Raw genomic sequence first — 14,432 nt, 5'->3', positions numbered from 1 at the left:
TGAGCACAACTTCAGTAGTCAGGAACAAGCTGAGTGTACCTGGTGGTCAGTCCCTGTGGAAGATCCAGTAGTTATTAACCCCTGAAATTCCACAGGGGTTCCATCTGTTACCTACTGAACACATGACTGGAGACTAGCAGAACCCCAGCAAAATGGTGTAAACAGTTGAAAACGGCCATTTGCACCATTTCCATGGAGTTCCGCTGGTCTCCCACAGGAATTACGATAGGAGACTGATTGAACCCCGTGGAATTTTAGGGCCATAATAACTAATCAATGTTCCATGACATTGCACATGGGTAGTTAAGACCAAGTGTTGTCTTCAGATGAAGCTGAGTCAGAGGGTGAGGGATACTTGGACCAGTGTACACAGATGTAATTCTAAAGTCATGCATTCTGCTCTTATTTTTATATTTCCATTATAGAAATTACTATATTTACATCTATAATGGAAATTGCTTGCATAAACTTGTCACTTTGTAATTACACCCTCTCAGCATTGGTGTTGCTTCACCCCCTTAATTGGCAGGAGGGTGTAATTAGAGTGTGACAAATTAACAAAGACAGTTTCCATTATAAACATGGACATAGGAATTTATAATGTAAAAAACTGACAGGAAGTGCATGCAGACATAAGATATTTTAAAATGTTACTAGTCATTCTGCTATGGTGTTGCACACAGGGAGTCAAGATCTAATGTAGTTTTATGTAGTCAGTTATGTAGTCAGTTATGAAGTGTGTTTAGAGGCTCAGGGTGGGGGGAGCAATAATTGGTCCAAAGTACACATACATAATTTGATAGCCATTGATTTTGTCCTTATTTTAATATTTCCATAAGTTCCTGTGTCTGCATTTATAATGAAAACTGCCTATGTAAACTTGTCATTCTGTAATTACACCACCTTCTCTCTCTTTCTCTCAATTCCCATTTCTCTCTCTTTCACTCAAGATCCTCGCTCTTAAACTTCCCCAACTCTCAACCCTCCATCTCAACCCCTTTTCTCTTATTCAATCCGCCTCCCTCTGAACCCCCTTTCTCTCAAATGCCCTTTTTTCAAACCCTTTTCTCTCAAATTCCTCTCTCAACCTGCCTTTCTCTGAACCCTAGTCTCTCTTAATACCCTTTATCTCTCTCTCGCTACCACGTTTGTGAGGTCAGTGGTAGGGCACTTAATTTGAACGTGGCAGGTGCGTACAAGCACCAATACGAGTGCATCAATGGCACCTGCCCCTCCAATGCCTTATTCAGCCATGTCCCCTTAAGGGGGCCAATCAATTTTTTAAAAATATAAATCTTAACATTCTTCATCAGTCCAGGTCACTTGGGTGAGGTCCACTTCCACCAACCTAGAGATTGGTATGCCTCACCTCATTGACATACTGACCACCACTATTTCCCTGGGGCCAGAATGAGCTCAGAAAGCAGGGCTGCATCCCCTGACAACATTTGTCTTATAAGGGACCAGAAAACCCCAGAAATGGCAGAGGCTTGGTGCACCTGGATTTACTGCAAAACCCCTGCAGAATTTTGGGGCCAGCTGTTTTGAGAAAAAAACAATATAAATTTGATCTCAATTAAGCTTTTGAAATTTGTTCTCTTGTTTTTCAAAATTATTTAAAGGAAAGCTACTAAGCAGAAAGTTGAAGAAGCTGAAGAAAAATATTGCATCAGTAGAGCTGATTGAACATACTGATGCATACTAGAAAACTAGGTACACTCCATATACTCAGACTGCATAATCCAAATTCTGCTTAGTGTCACGGGTCTAGGCACAAATACCAATTCTAAGCCCAGGTTTTTGGGAGAGGCTGAGGCCTTCAAGTGAAAACTTTAATGAAAGCGTTAAAAGACACAAAAGACAATTCAATTGATAAATTCAATCATGTTATTGTGAAATTTGTTAAACGCAAATCATGTTTAACTAACTTGAAGGGTTTAGACAGAGTAGATAGAGAGAAACTGTTCCCATTGGCGGAAGGGTCAAGAACCAGAGGTTATAAATTTAAGTGATTGGCAAAAGAACCAAAGGTGACATGAGGAAAAACTTTTTTACACAACGAATGGTTAGGATCTGGAATGCACTGCCAGAGGGGTGGTGGAGGCAGATTCAATCATGGCTTTCAAAAGGGAACTGGATGAGTACTTGAAAGGAAAAAATTTGCAGGGCTACAGGGATAGGGTGGTGGAGTGGGACTAGTTGGATTGCTCTTGCAGAGAGCTGGCACGGACTCGAAGGGCCGAATGGCCTTCTTCCTTGCTATAACCTTTCTATGATTCTATAAATATTTAATTTTTGATTTTTTAACATTTTGTTTGAACCCTAAGTTTAGACATTGGAAATTTTAGTTACTGAGGAAAAAAATGACTGCTGAAAAAAGATTCAGAATACATTTTGAGAGAATTGTGGGAACCCAGTGGCCGGATTACACAAACAGAGTGACTAGCTTACATAGGCAAACATCAGAATTTATAATGGAAAAAGTTGACACAAAGTATGGGGAAAAAATAACAACAGAAAGTCAAGTGCTGCATTTTAATATATTATGGATAGATATATGTCTGTAAATACGTGAGAAGACAGTTACACAAATATAGGTAATGCGTGAATGTAACCTAACAGACAATTTATTTTTACACAAGATTATTTTAACTTAAACATTTTTGGAGCTAACTTTGGCTCTATTTGTAAAAAAGCGACTAGCATATTTGAATGAATGTGATTTCTTGATGTTCCAAGATGTCGTAATGGTACATCGTATGATAGCTATGTGATGAGTTTGATATCAAATATTGACTGAGTAGTTAAAGTGTAATTTTTAGGGCATTTACAGAAGTGTTCAATGAATTGCATATTATGCTGTTTAAAATAAGGTCGATCGAAATCAATAACAGATAAAGTGTTTTCTCCATTTTATATTTGTAATGACTTAGAGGTCATACGAGTCATCACTAATTTATTTTAGCATATCCATTACCCCCAGTTGAGTGCACATAAAATCTTTTGGTTTTCTTCTCATTCAATTCAGTACATTTTGGTTTTATAGAGCCTCCAGTCTTCATTAAAAAGCCAGATCGTACAATATTATTGAAAAAAGGAAGTTCAACATGTCTTGAGTGTACAGTAACTGGCACACCTGAGCTCAAAATTACCTGGTACAAGAATGAAAGTGAAGTTCAGCCAAGTGACAAATTCAGGATGTCATTTGTTGATTCTATATCAGTCCTTGAATTTATTGATGTCATTGTGGAAGACAGTGGACATTACACTTGTAAAGCAGAGAATGAAGCTGGTTTTGAAAATTGCAATGTTACAATTACAGTTAAAGGTGTGTAGCCGTAAAATGTAATAATGGAACCAATTTTGACAATTTGTTTTTTAAATGTTTTTCCAGTTTGGACAGTTTCTAAATTCTTTTGCTTTACTTTGCTTTTTTTTTTAGAACCTCCTTCTTTTAAAAATAAACTCGAACCTGTTGAGGTAGTAAAAGGCAGTGATATCAGTCTTGAATGTGAAATGGCCGGTACAGGCCCATTTGATGTCACTTGGTATAAGGACAATAAGCGGATTCAATCTAGTATAAAATTCAAGATGACCGTTGGAAAATCTTTAGTTAGTCTTTTTATTCAAAAGGTCGATAATTCAGATGCTGGTGAATACCAGTGTGAAGTAACAAATGATGTGGGAAGTTGTTCTTGCATTGCTGGAGTCAGATTAAAAGGTCAGTTATCAAATGCCAATCATTTTCTTTTTTGACATTTTCAATAATCCCATTTTGCAATTCATTCTTACATGGGATTATTACTTTAGCATGAAAGAATACTGAGTGTTTGATCTTATATCTAATTCATACGACTTTTAACTTTAAATCAGAACCCCCTTCATTTGTGAAAAAGCTTGAAAACATTACAACATTATCTGGAAATCCAGCCACTTTCGACAGCCAAATAGAAGGGTCAGCTCCCATATTTGTCACTTGGATGAAGGACAAAGATGAAATCACAGAAGATGACAATATTAAAATATCTTTTGAGAACAGTATTGCTGTACTGCAAATTGCTTCTATTGAAGCAAATCACAGTGGAAAGTACACATGTCAGGCCAGGAATGATGCAGGAACTGAGAAGTGTTTTGCCACCTTGTTAGTAACAGGTTAGTATGAGACACTTGACATTTGTGAATTTCAGTAAAGTGTCAAGTATGCAAACAGTTTTTTTAAATTCATCTATTGAGGAAGTATGGTTTTTCTTGCAGAACCTGCACAAATTATAGAGAAGCCAGAGCCATTAAGTATTACTTCAGGAACCCCTGCAATTTTGGAATGTGTTGTTGCTGGTACCCCAGAACTGAAAGTTAGATGGTTCAAGAATGGAGCTGAGTTGACATCAAGCAGGAAATATAAAATGACTTTTGTGAATAAGGTGGCAATCCTAAAGGTTCTTTCTGTTGATAAAGATGATAGTGGGGAATATGCTTTTGAAGTCCAGAATGAGTTTGGACACAGCAGCTGCACAACTTCTATGACAGTACTAGGTTGGTGTTTTTTTTAATGTGTTGAAACCTTTGATTGTGCCTCTCAAAAAAGAAGCTGAAAGGGAAAGGCCCAATATAATTTTAACATAATTAGAATGAGAAAAGTATATTTTAAATGTTCTGAAATCATATTTGTGTTTTCATGTCATCATACCATCTTCTAAATGTGTGCAATTGGTTAGAGACAATTTCTTAGTAACATCTTCAGTTCCTTCATGGTTGTGTAATAATTATCTTCATGCCTTGAGCAGCTAGTAGAATATTACAGGGCCTTTAAGGAAAACATGCCAAAATTTTAAGGGTGAATTTTAACTATCGGGTGGCCAGTTGTTGGGTGAGCGGGCCAGCTGCCCAATCCCTCACAGTCCATTTCAAGTGCCAGGCCTCATTTTCATGCCGCTAGTGTGCTGCAGGCCCCAAACCAGTGCCCTAAGAACATAAGAACAGAAGAAATAGGAGCAGAAGTAGGCCATACGGCCCCTCGAGCCTGCTCCACCATTCAGTAAGATCATGGCTGAACTTCAACCTCAACTCCACTTTCCTGCCCGATCCCCATATGCCTTGATTCCACTAGAGTCCAAAAATTTATTTGTCTCAGCCTTGAATATGCCCAACAACTCAGCATCCACAGCCCTCTGGGGTAGAGAATTCCAAAGATTCACAACCCTCTGAGTGAAGAAATTCCTCCTCATCTCAGTCTTAAATGGCCAACCCCTTATCCTGCGACTATACCCTCTAGTTCTAGACTCTCCAACCATGGAAAACCACCTCTCAGCATCTACCCTGTCAAGCCCCCTCAGAATCTTATATGTTTCAATGAAATCACCTCTCATTCTTCTAAACTCCAGAGGGTATAGGCCCATTCTACTCAACCTCTCCTCATAGGATAACCCTCTCATCCCAGGAAATTATCTAGTGAACATTTGTTGCACCGCCTCCAAGGCAAGTATATCCTTCCTTAGATAAGGAGACCAAAACTGTACGCAGTTCTCCAGGGGTGATCTCATCAAAGCCCTGTAGAACTGTAGTAAGACTTCCTTACTCTTATATTCCAACCCCCTTGCATTAAAGGCCAACATGCTATTTAATTTCCTAATTGCCTGCTGTACCCAGAATAATAGAATCATAGAAAATTTACGGCACAGAAGGAGGCCATTCAGCCCATCATGTCAACGCCGGCTGGAAATGAGCCACCCAGCCGAATCCCACTTTCCAGCAATTGGTCCATAGCCTTGTAGGTTATGGCACTTCAAGTCTATACCCAAGTACTTTTTAAATGTGATGAGGGTTTCTGTCTCTACCAACCTTTCAGGCAGTGAGTTCCAGACCCCTACCACCATCTGGGTGAAAAACTTTTTCCTCAGCTCCCCTCTAATCCTTCTACCAATCACTTCAAATCTGTGCCCCCTGGTTATTGACCTCTCTGCTAAGGGAAATAGGTCCTTCCTATCCACTTCATCTAGGCCCTTTATAATTTTGTACACCTCAATTAAATCACCCCTCAGCCTCCTCTGTTCCAAAGAAAACAACCCCAGCCTATCCAATCTTCCCTCATATTCCTAAAATTCTCCAACTCCAGCAACATCCTCGTAAGTCTCCAGTGTACCCTCTCTAGTGCAATTACAGCCTTCCTGTAATGTGGTGACTAGAACTGTATGCAGTGCTCAAGCTGTGGCCTAACTAGTGTTTTATACAGTTCTAGCATAATCTCCCTGCTCTTATATTCTGTGCCTCGCCTAATAAAGGAAAGTATCCCTTCATAACCACCTTACCTAATTGTCCTGCTATCTTCAGGGATCTGTGGACATGCACTCCAAGGTCCCTCACTACCTCTACGCCTCTCAGTATCCTCCCATTTATTGTGTATTCCCTTGCCTTGTTTGCCCTCCCCAAATGCATTACCTCACAATTCTCCAGATTGAATTCCATTTGCTACTTTTTTACCCACCTGACCAGTCCATTGATATCTTCTACAGCTTTTCTCCTCACTATCAACCACATGGCCAATTTTTGTATCATCTTAATAATGCCCCCTACATTTAAGTCCAAATCATTAATATATACCACAAAAGCAAGGGACCTAGTACTGAGCCCTGCGGAACCCCACTTGAAACAACCTTCCAGTCACAAAAACCTGCCTGCTAACTTTTTGTGTTTCTTGTACCAGGACACCCAAGTCTCCCTGGACACCAACATTTAATAGTTTCTCACCATTTAAAACATATTCTGTTTTTCTATCCTTTCTACCAAAGTGAATAACCTCACATTTCCCCATATTATACTCCATCTGCCACCTTCTTGCCCACTCACTTAACCTGTCTATATCCCTTTGCAGACTCTTTTTGTCCTCCTCACAGCTTACTTTCCCACCTAGCTTTGTATCATCAGCAAACTTGGATACATTACACTCAGTCCTACTGCAGCTTGCTGGCTCAGGGCTAGTGCAATGTCAGGTGGCCTGTAGGCTGACCTAACCGGCAGAAAGGTAGGACCGGAGGGGAGGATATAATCGTGGAGGGGGGGATCCCAGTGCAGCAGCATCCTACTTTCTTCGTGTGAAGTCCCAGAGAAGCACCATTGATCCTCCTGGCCCCATAAAAATAATTTTCACACTTAGCTTTTTGGGCCTTTTCTGCTGTACCACCAGGTCTTACTGAGCAGAGGCATGCAAGGCACACGTCCAGCGTGGTAGGCCATAAAATTGCATCAAAGTCCTAAGTATGTCATAAGACGTACATAAGGCCACAGTTTGCATAGATTAATGAGGCTCCTGCTTGTTTCCGGTGTGCCCATCAGCCGCCAAGCAGAAGGTCCCGGGAAAAATAATAGTGGAGTGGGAATGGAGCAGAAAGTCCAGCACCTCCATTTTAACAACATTACCACCTCGTTTCCACTGAGTAGAGTGAGTTAAATCTCCCCTTTGATATTTTAGCTGACAAACTATTTTCGTTGTTCTGTGTTGGACAGATCGAATAATTGCTCCATCCTTTACAAGAAGTTTAAAGAAAATGAATAACATATTGGGGACTTTGATGCACATGGAGTGCAAAGTATCTGGTTCTCTTCCAATCAGCATTTCTTGGTATAAAGATAACAAAGAGATAATAACTAGTGACAAATACAAAATATCATTTGAAGAAAATACAGCATTTTTGGAGATTAAAGAACTTGAAATCACAGATGGTGGAAATTACTCTTGCAAAGCAACAAATACTGCTGGAAGTAGCGAATGCAGTGGATTCTTAACTTTAAAAGGTTTGAAGATCTCTTTACTCCAATCCACTTCTATTTTAAGACGCATCAAATGCTGATTTTCCAGTTGTAACATTTTCTATTTCTTCTTTTCTGCAACAGTAGAATGCCTAGATAAATTGTATGTATTTCCACTTCCTGAAATATTTTAACATGTTGTGATCAGTAGTAAAATGCTAGAGTTATGTAATTAATTTTAGAAGTATTATTTTTATATTTACTTTATCTGACCTTAATAAAAAAACATTTTCTTAAATGAATTATAGAATCACCGAACTTTATAGAAAAACCAATGTCCCAAGGAATTGCACAAGGATCGACACTGCAGTTTAAGAGTGTTGTGAAAGGAACTCTTCCACTGTCTGTCAAGTGGTTCAAAGATAATAGGGAATTGAAGCCTGGTGCAAGATGTTCCATTTGGAATGAAGAAGCAGCACACTTCTTTGAGCTAATGTCAACTAAAGTTTCTGACGCTGGTGTTTACAACTGCCAACTCAGCAATGAAGCTGGTTCAATCACCAGTACTGCAGAAGTATTCATCAAAGGTTTGCTTTTCTTGTAAATCTTATTAGAAATGATTTTTGTGCAACATTTTTAACAGTGTTATATTTCTTCCTTAGTTTTCTTAAAATCAAAGTTGAGTAACATTTATCTGAAGGTGTCTTTTAGTCACTTGTCTACTAATCTATTCTTCATGTGCCCTAACTTTACTTTGTACTTGCAGTATTCAGGTTTATTGCATTTAATTTTCCCAGAACCTCCAAGTTTTGTTAAGAAGCCATCTCCTTCAACAGTACTGAAACAGGGAGAATTTGCACATTTTGAGAGCAAAGTAACTGGTACACCTGAAATCACAGTCACATGGTACAGAAATAACCATGATATTAGAACCAGTGACAAATACAGCATATCATTTCAAAACTCATTGGCTGTTCTCGAGGTTGCTGATGTAATTGTGGAAGATAGTGGGGATTATTCCTGTGAAGCGCAAAATGAAGCTGGTGGTAATAGCTGCAACTTTGTGGTCCAGGTTAAAGGTGTGTAAAATAATATCAGATATGCTTAAAGAGAGATTTAGCTTTTGGCATTTGATTGTTTCCTAAGCCACATTGTTGTGTTTGCTCTTTAGAACCTCCCACATTTATAAAGAAACTTGAACCGGTTGAGGTAGTTAAAACCAGTGATATCACTCTTGAATGTGAGGTGGCCGGTACAGGTCCCTTTGACGTTATGTGGTATAAGGACAATAAACAAATTCGACGCAGCAAAAAATACAGAATGATCTCTGAGACTTCTTTAGCCAGTCTTTGCATTCTAAAATCTGATGTATCAGATGTTGGCGAATACAAGTGCACAGTAAAAAATGATGTGGGGAGTTGTTCCTGTAGTTCTGCAGTCAGTTTGAAAGGTCAGTTATAGAGTGTTGTCAGAACCTATTTTTCTTCCACTGTTTATAGTGCCATTTTAGTTATCTGTGTTCCTCATTAGAGAATGCATTGCTAAGCTATTTGTGGAATATTAAAGCGTTTTAAGAACCATAATGAAAAACTGTGAAATATATTCAAATATTCACATTATCATTTGTTTTAAACTAGAACCCCCAGGATTTATAAAGAAGCTTGAAAATATAACAACATTGTCAGGGAATTCTATTGTATTCCAAAGTCTATTGAGAGGCTCAAAGCCTATGTATGTAACTTGGATGAAAGATAAAGATGATATCCAAGAAGATGGTAATATTACATTGTCTTTTGAGAATAATATTGCTACTCTTCAAATAAATGCTGTTGAAGAAAATCATGCTGGGAAATATATGTGTCAGGTCAAGAATGACGCAGGAACTGAGAAGTGTTTTGCCACTTTGTCAGTAGCAGGTCAGTAGGATATTGGTTAGCTTTATAGTACCCTCCACTCCAAAGTTTTTGCTAGTTACAAGTGGGTTCATATTCTTTATCATGTATCAACTAACTATTGATTCATATCCGTAGTATATTGAAGAGATTTTTTTTTCTCATAGAACCAGCAAAAATCACAGAACAAGCACAGTCACTCAGTGTGACCGCAGGAAATGCAGCAAATCTGGAATGTACTGTAACTGGTACACCAGAACTAAAAGTTAAATGTTTTAAGGATGGAAATGAAATGGTACCTAGCAGAAAACACAAAATCAGCTTTGAGAATAATATGGTCAGCCTAAAGATTCCTTCTGTTTCCAATGATGATAGTGCTGAATACACTTTTGAGGTCAAGAATCAATTTGGAACCAGCAGCTGTAAAGCTTCATTGACAGTATTAGGTTAGTGTTTTATTTGCATTTAGAATTTGACTAATTTAAATATCCAGTGTCATTTGAAAATTTTGCTTGCAAATAAAGAAATCCTGATCACATCAACCATAAATATATATAAAGGTTCTTATTGTCATAATATTCATTATTGATCTTATTAGTGGCCGTGCCTTCAGCAGCCTAGGCCCTAAGTTCTGGAATTCCCTCCCTAAACCACTCCGCCGCTCTAACTCTCTCTCCTCCTTTAAGACCCTCCTAAAATCCTAATTCTTCGACCAAGCTTTCGGTCACCTGTATTAATATCTCCTTATTTGGCTCAATGGCAATTTTATTTGACAACGCTCCTGTGAATCGCCTTGGTACGTTCGACATTAAAGGCGCTATATAAATGCAGGTTGTTTGTTGTAATGATGAGAGTAGCCAGATTGGCTGTGTTGAGAGTTTTAAAATAAGTTTTGTTTTGAATGGTCTCAGAAAGAACATCCTAATAAATATGAAAATTCCACTTTTGAAATCATTAAGTCTTATTGTAAACAATCACAGTGGATTTGATTCATTTAAAGCACTTGCAAATATTTGCTGTTTAAGTTGATTGGCTGTGCTTTTGTCACTTTATCTTGGACAGATCAAATAATTCCCCCATTGTTTACAAGAAAATTACGGAAAATGGACAGTATTTTAGGATCTTTCATACATATGGAATGCAAAGTTTCTGGTTCTCTTCCAATGAGCTTTTCATGGTTTAAAGATTACAAAATAATAACAACTAGTGAAAAATACAAAGTATCATGTCAAGATAGCAAAACAACTTTGGAAGTTAATCAACTGGAGATTTCAGATCATGGAACTTATATTTGCAAAGCAACCAATTCAGCAGGAATGGATGAATGCAGTGGTATCTTAAATATAACAGGTTTGAAAGATGAGCTTGCTTTGTTTCAGTTCCTACTATAGCTTTTGCATATAATTTGCACTTATTCAGCAGTTTCTGATTTTTGCTTGTTGCCCTAAAAAGGATCACTACATAGTGTTTAAAATTTGTTATGCAATTTATAGTAAGTTCTAATTTTAGCTCTGCCATTTTATTTTTGTTGATATCTTACACATTGTAAATTAAGTCCTACAGGGATCCAATTCTATTTTTTTTTCACCTGACTTTTAGAGCCACCAAGTTTTATAGAAAAACCCGTAGCCCAGGAAAGTCTACCTGGTTCCGCAGTGCAGTTTAGAAGTGTTGTGAAAGGAACTGCTCCACTATCTATAAAATGGCTGAAGGATGGCAGGGAACTGATGTCTGGAGCTGATTGTTTCATTTTAAGTGAAGGTTCAACAAGTTTACTAGAGTTGTTTTCAGCTAAAGTTTCTGACATGGGTGACTATACTTGTGAAGTCAGCAACAAGGTTGGCAGCACCACTTGTACGACAAGACTATTTATCAAAGGTGTGCATTTTAGGTTCACTTTTTAAACCATTGTGGAACATAGTTAAAATTCTGATGTGTTCCAGTTTCAAAAGTTTACATGTCTGTAAAGTTATTTTTCTTTGGATTGTTACATACTTATCTCTTATTTCTTATTTTTGATGTTGCTATTGTGTGGTGTGTTGTCTTCCTTAATTCCTTTATATGTTGCATGCATTTCATTGTTCCTTTTTATGTTGTATGGGTTTGTTTCAGACTTTTGCATTTATAATTAAATTTACTACATTTTCTTCTCTAGAACCTCCATATTTCATTAAGAAGTTAGATCTTACGGCAATATTTAAAAAAGGAGAGACAGCGAGTTTTGAGTGCAAAGTAACTGGCACACCTGAAATCAAAATCACTTGGTTCAGCAATAATCGTGAAATTAGAGCCAGTGAAAAATACAGAATGTCATTTGTTGATTCTGTGGCAATCTTTGAGATTGCTGATATAAGCCTGGATGACAGTGGGAATTATTCCTGTAAAGCACAAAATGAAGCTGGCAGTGAATCTTGCGATATTAAAGTTACAGTTAAAGGTGTGTAAAAATTCCAAGTTAAATTTTCCATCAGAAGCTAATGGGTCTTTCCGAAAATGTTGCAAGTGTCTGGTGCTTAATTATAGAATATTTGGGAGCCTTGACTTCATCAGCCTGGTTTTATAGCTGTTTTATAATTGGCTAATAACAATTATTATTCACTTGCCACCAGCTCCTTCTCTCAAATTGATTTATGAAACATAATGCAAACATTTTACTCGTACATTTTAAACTTTTAATTACCGGCGGGAAGCTGGCAGGACCAGACTGTGCAGGAGTCTTCATTGGAGGCCCCGGCAGATTTTAACTGCTCGGCCCTATTCGAATGCCGCCATTCAATTGCTTGTCCATTTCGAGCAGAAAGCAGCAGCTGGCTTGCCAGGGTGATGGGGAGTGAATGTAGGCTGCCCTCTAGCACCAAGAGAAGGATGCTGGCAGTAAGGTTAGTCTGGGAGGGGAAGTTTTGCAAGCGTTGCATGGGTGGGGAGAGGGTAAGCCCGGGGCAGAAAAGCCGAGACTTTCTTTGCGGGGCCCGGAGTACCACCTGAGCTCCTCCTGATCCCACAAAGGAAAGATTTTTAATTGATCACGAAGGCCTCATTAGCTTCCCTACAACTTTAACTGGCGGACAGCTGAAACAGGAGAACATTAAAATGCCACATGTGTCCCATGTACGAATTGCGACCCCGATTTCCATTTATTAGTGCGGATCCTGCCGCAGTCCAGTGGTCGCCTCATCTGCCGCCAAAACTAACGGTGTTAAAATGGGGAATTGGCGGGAACAGAGCAGGAAATGGAGCCACTCCATTTTATCTGCACCCCCTCTTCATTCCTGCTGATAAGGGAGAGTTAAAATTCCTCATCCCTTTATTTTATATGCTGAAGTCATGTGCACCTCGGCTAATTAATTAACATTGAGGGCAGATAATGCCATTGAAAATTGTAGCTATGTATGAAAGAAAAAATGTGAAGGGTATTTATTAAAGTATTTGACTGATGTGCATTAAATAATAAGCTGTAGAAGAAAACATCTGTGTGTTGGTTTGTCGTCCATGATTAGCCATCACACATTCAATTAAAGATCACGGAAATATTTTTTGATGCCAGTGATTATAGTCGGGAGTCACTGTGCAGAAATTGAATTTAGTGGCTGCGATTTGTAAACCATGTTAATGTGTTTACTCTTTAGAACCTCCCACATTTACGAAGAAGCTTGAGCAAGTTGAGGTAGTAAAAACCAGTGATTTCACACTTGAATGTGAGGTGGCCGGTTCAGGTCCCTTTGACGTTATGTGGTATAAGGACAATAAACAAATTCGACGCAGTAAAAAATACAAAATGGTCTCTGAGAATTCTTTAGCCAGTCTTTGCATTCTAAAGTCTGATAGCTCAGATGTTGGTGAATACAAGTGTACAGTAAAAAATGATGTGGGATGTTGTTCCTGCAGTTCTACAGTCAATTTGAAAGGTCAGTTACAATCCAGTTCTAGTAAGTGATTTTACCTGGATGTTGTGTGGTATCTGCTTTGTTGTCATCTTCCTGTTAGGTGTTATTGAATGTCTTGAAGCACAATATTTGCAATAATTGAAGATTGGTTGTATAATTGTCAATTATAACAGAGTATATTCTCTTTAAACTAGAGCGACCAACCTTCGTACAAACAATAGAAAATGCAACAGTATTTTCTGGAAATTCTGCTGTATTTCAATGTCTTGTAAAAGGCTCAGTTCCTATATCTACAAACTGGAAGAAAGATGGCAAACATGTCAAAGAAGATGATAATGTAAAAATGTCCTTTGAAAACAATGTTGCCACATTACAGATTATTAAGGTTGAAGAAAATCACAGTGGAAATTATATTTGTCAGGCAAAGAATGATGCGGGAACTGCAAAATGTTTTGCCACGTTGACCGTAATGGGTTAGTAGGAAGTAATGAGCATATGTATTGTCCACAAATTATTGATCTCTGTTTCATAATATTTACTTTTCCACAGTAAAATTATTTGAATGTTTTTAAATTAATTTATGATCATCAAGGTGAGGAATGCTATTACTGACAAAGGGGACATTTTCCATGTCGTGCAACCATTGTCAGGATCAAGCACTCCGGTGTGGCAGTTAAATGCAGGGTATAGCTCCCTCTATTCTGCCCCAAAAATATGCCTCTTGCACATCCTCAGAAGAGCATTTCCACTGTATCTGTGTGTCATTTTCCCATTTCCCTCCCCATCTATTTTGTGAGGTCTCTGAATGAGATTTCTAACTTAATGCCCACTGAGAGACAGTTTATGCACAAACCCATTGGGAGCTATATTGAGACTGCCCAAACTAATTTCACATGGAACACTTACAGCAAGC

The 14,432-nt window shown here is 38.3% G+C and overlaps 3 protein-coding genes across 18 annotated transcripts in view; all 3 read left to right on the top strand.

Moving 5' to 3' along the window:
* ttn.2 (titin, tandem duplicate 2) overlaps positions 1–14,432 on the top strand; it is a 373,025-nt gene that overhangs the window by 108,387 nt on the left and 250,206 nt on the right. For 15 of the 16 annotated variants that reach the window (XM_067987638.1, XM_067987650.1, XM_067987644.1 and 12 more), the window contains 6 exons: positions 3,047–3,328; positions 3,443–3,721; positions 3,874–4,152; positions 4,255–4,533; positions 7,501–7,788; positions 8,052–8,330. The exons of the other annotated variant lie outside the window; for it this stretch is intronic. In XM_067987638.1, the coding sequence (XP_067843739.1) occupies positions 3,047–3,328; positions 3,443–3,721; positions 3,874–4,152; positions 4,255–4,533; positions 7,501–7,788; positions 8,052–8,330 (1,686 nt within the window). The remainder of the gene's footprint in view (positions 1–3,046; positions 3,329–3,442; positions 3,722–3,873; positions 4,153–4,254; positions 4,534–7,500; positions 7,789–8,051; positions 8,331–14,432) is intronic. 16 annotated transcript variants of the gene reach the window in all.
* LOC137323428 (CAVP-target protein-like) lies at positions 9,202–10,086 on the top strand. Its single transcript, XM_067986901.1, has 2 exons — positions 9,202–9,659; positions 9,803–10,086. The coding sequence occupies exons 1-2, from the start codon at positions 9,326–9,328 to the stop codon at positions 10,084–10,086; spliced, it is 618 nt and encodes a 205-aa protein (XP_067843002.1). The 5' UTR covers positions 9,202–9,325.
* LOC137323427 (roundabout homolog 3-like) lies at positions 10,392–11,572 on the top strand. Its single transcript, XM_067986900.1, has 3 exons — positions 10,392–10,435; positions 10,636–10,985; positions 11,235–11,572. Exons 1-3 carry the CDS (start codon positions 10,392–10,394, stop codon positions 11,537–11,539), a joined length of 699 nt encoding a protein of 232 aa, XP_067843001.1. The 3' UTR covers positions 11,540–11,572.

This window comes from Heptranchias perlo, chromosome 7, assembly GCF_035084215.1.
Source record: "Heptranchias perlo isolate sHepPer1 chromosome 7, sHepPer1.hap1, whole genome shotgun sequence".
NCBI lineage: Eukaryota > Metazoa > Chordata > Chondrichthyes > Hexanchiformes > Hexanchidae > Heptranchias > Heptranchias perlo.
This window is presented reverse-complemented; position numbering and strand designations above follow the sequence as displayed.

Bases quoted from the DNA above. Each gene is read 5' to 3' on its own strand.
- LOC137323428 (XM_067986901.1), top strand. From the start codon at position 9,326: ATGAAAAACTGTGAAATATATTCAAATATTCACATTATCATTTGTTTT. The intron at 9,660-9,802 runs GTCAGTAGGATA...TTTTTCTCATAG, and splicing joins TGCCACTTTGTCAGTAGCAG to AACCAGCAAAAATCACAGAA.
- LOC137323427 (XM_067986900.1), top strand. From the start codon at position 10,392: ATGGCAATTTTATTTGACAACGCTCCTGTGAATCGCCTTGGTAC. The intron at 10,436-10,635 runs GTTCGACATTAA...ATTCATTTAAAG, and splicing joins CCTGTGAATCGCCTTGGTAC to CACTTGCAAATATTTGCTGT. The intron at 10,986-11,234 runs GTTTGAAAGATG...CCTGACTTTTAG, and splicing joins TGGTATCTTAAATATAACAG to AGCCACCAAGTTTTATAGAA.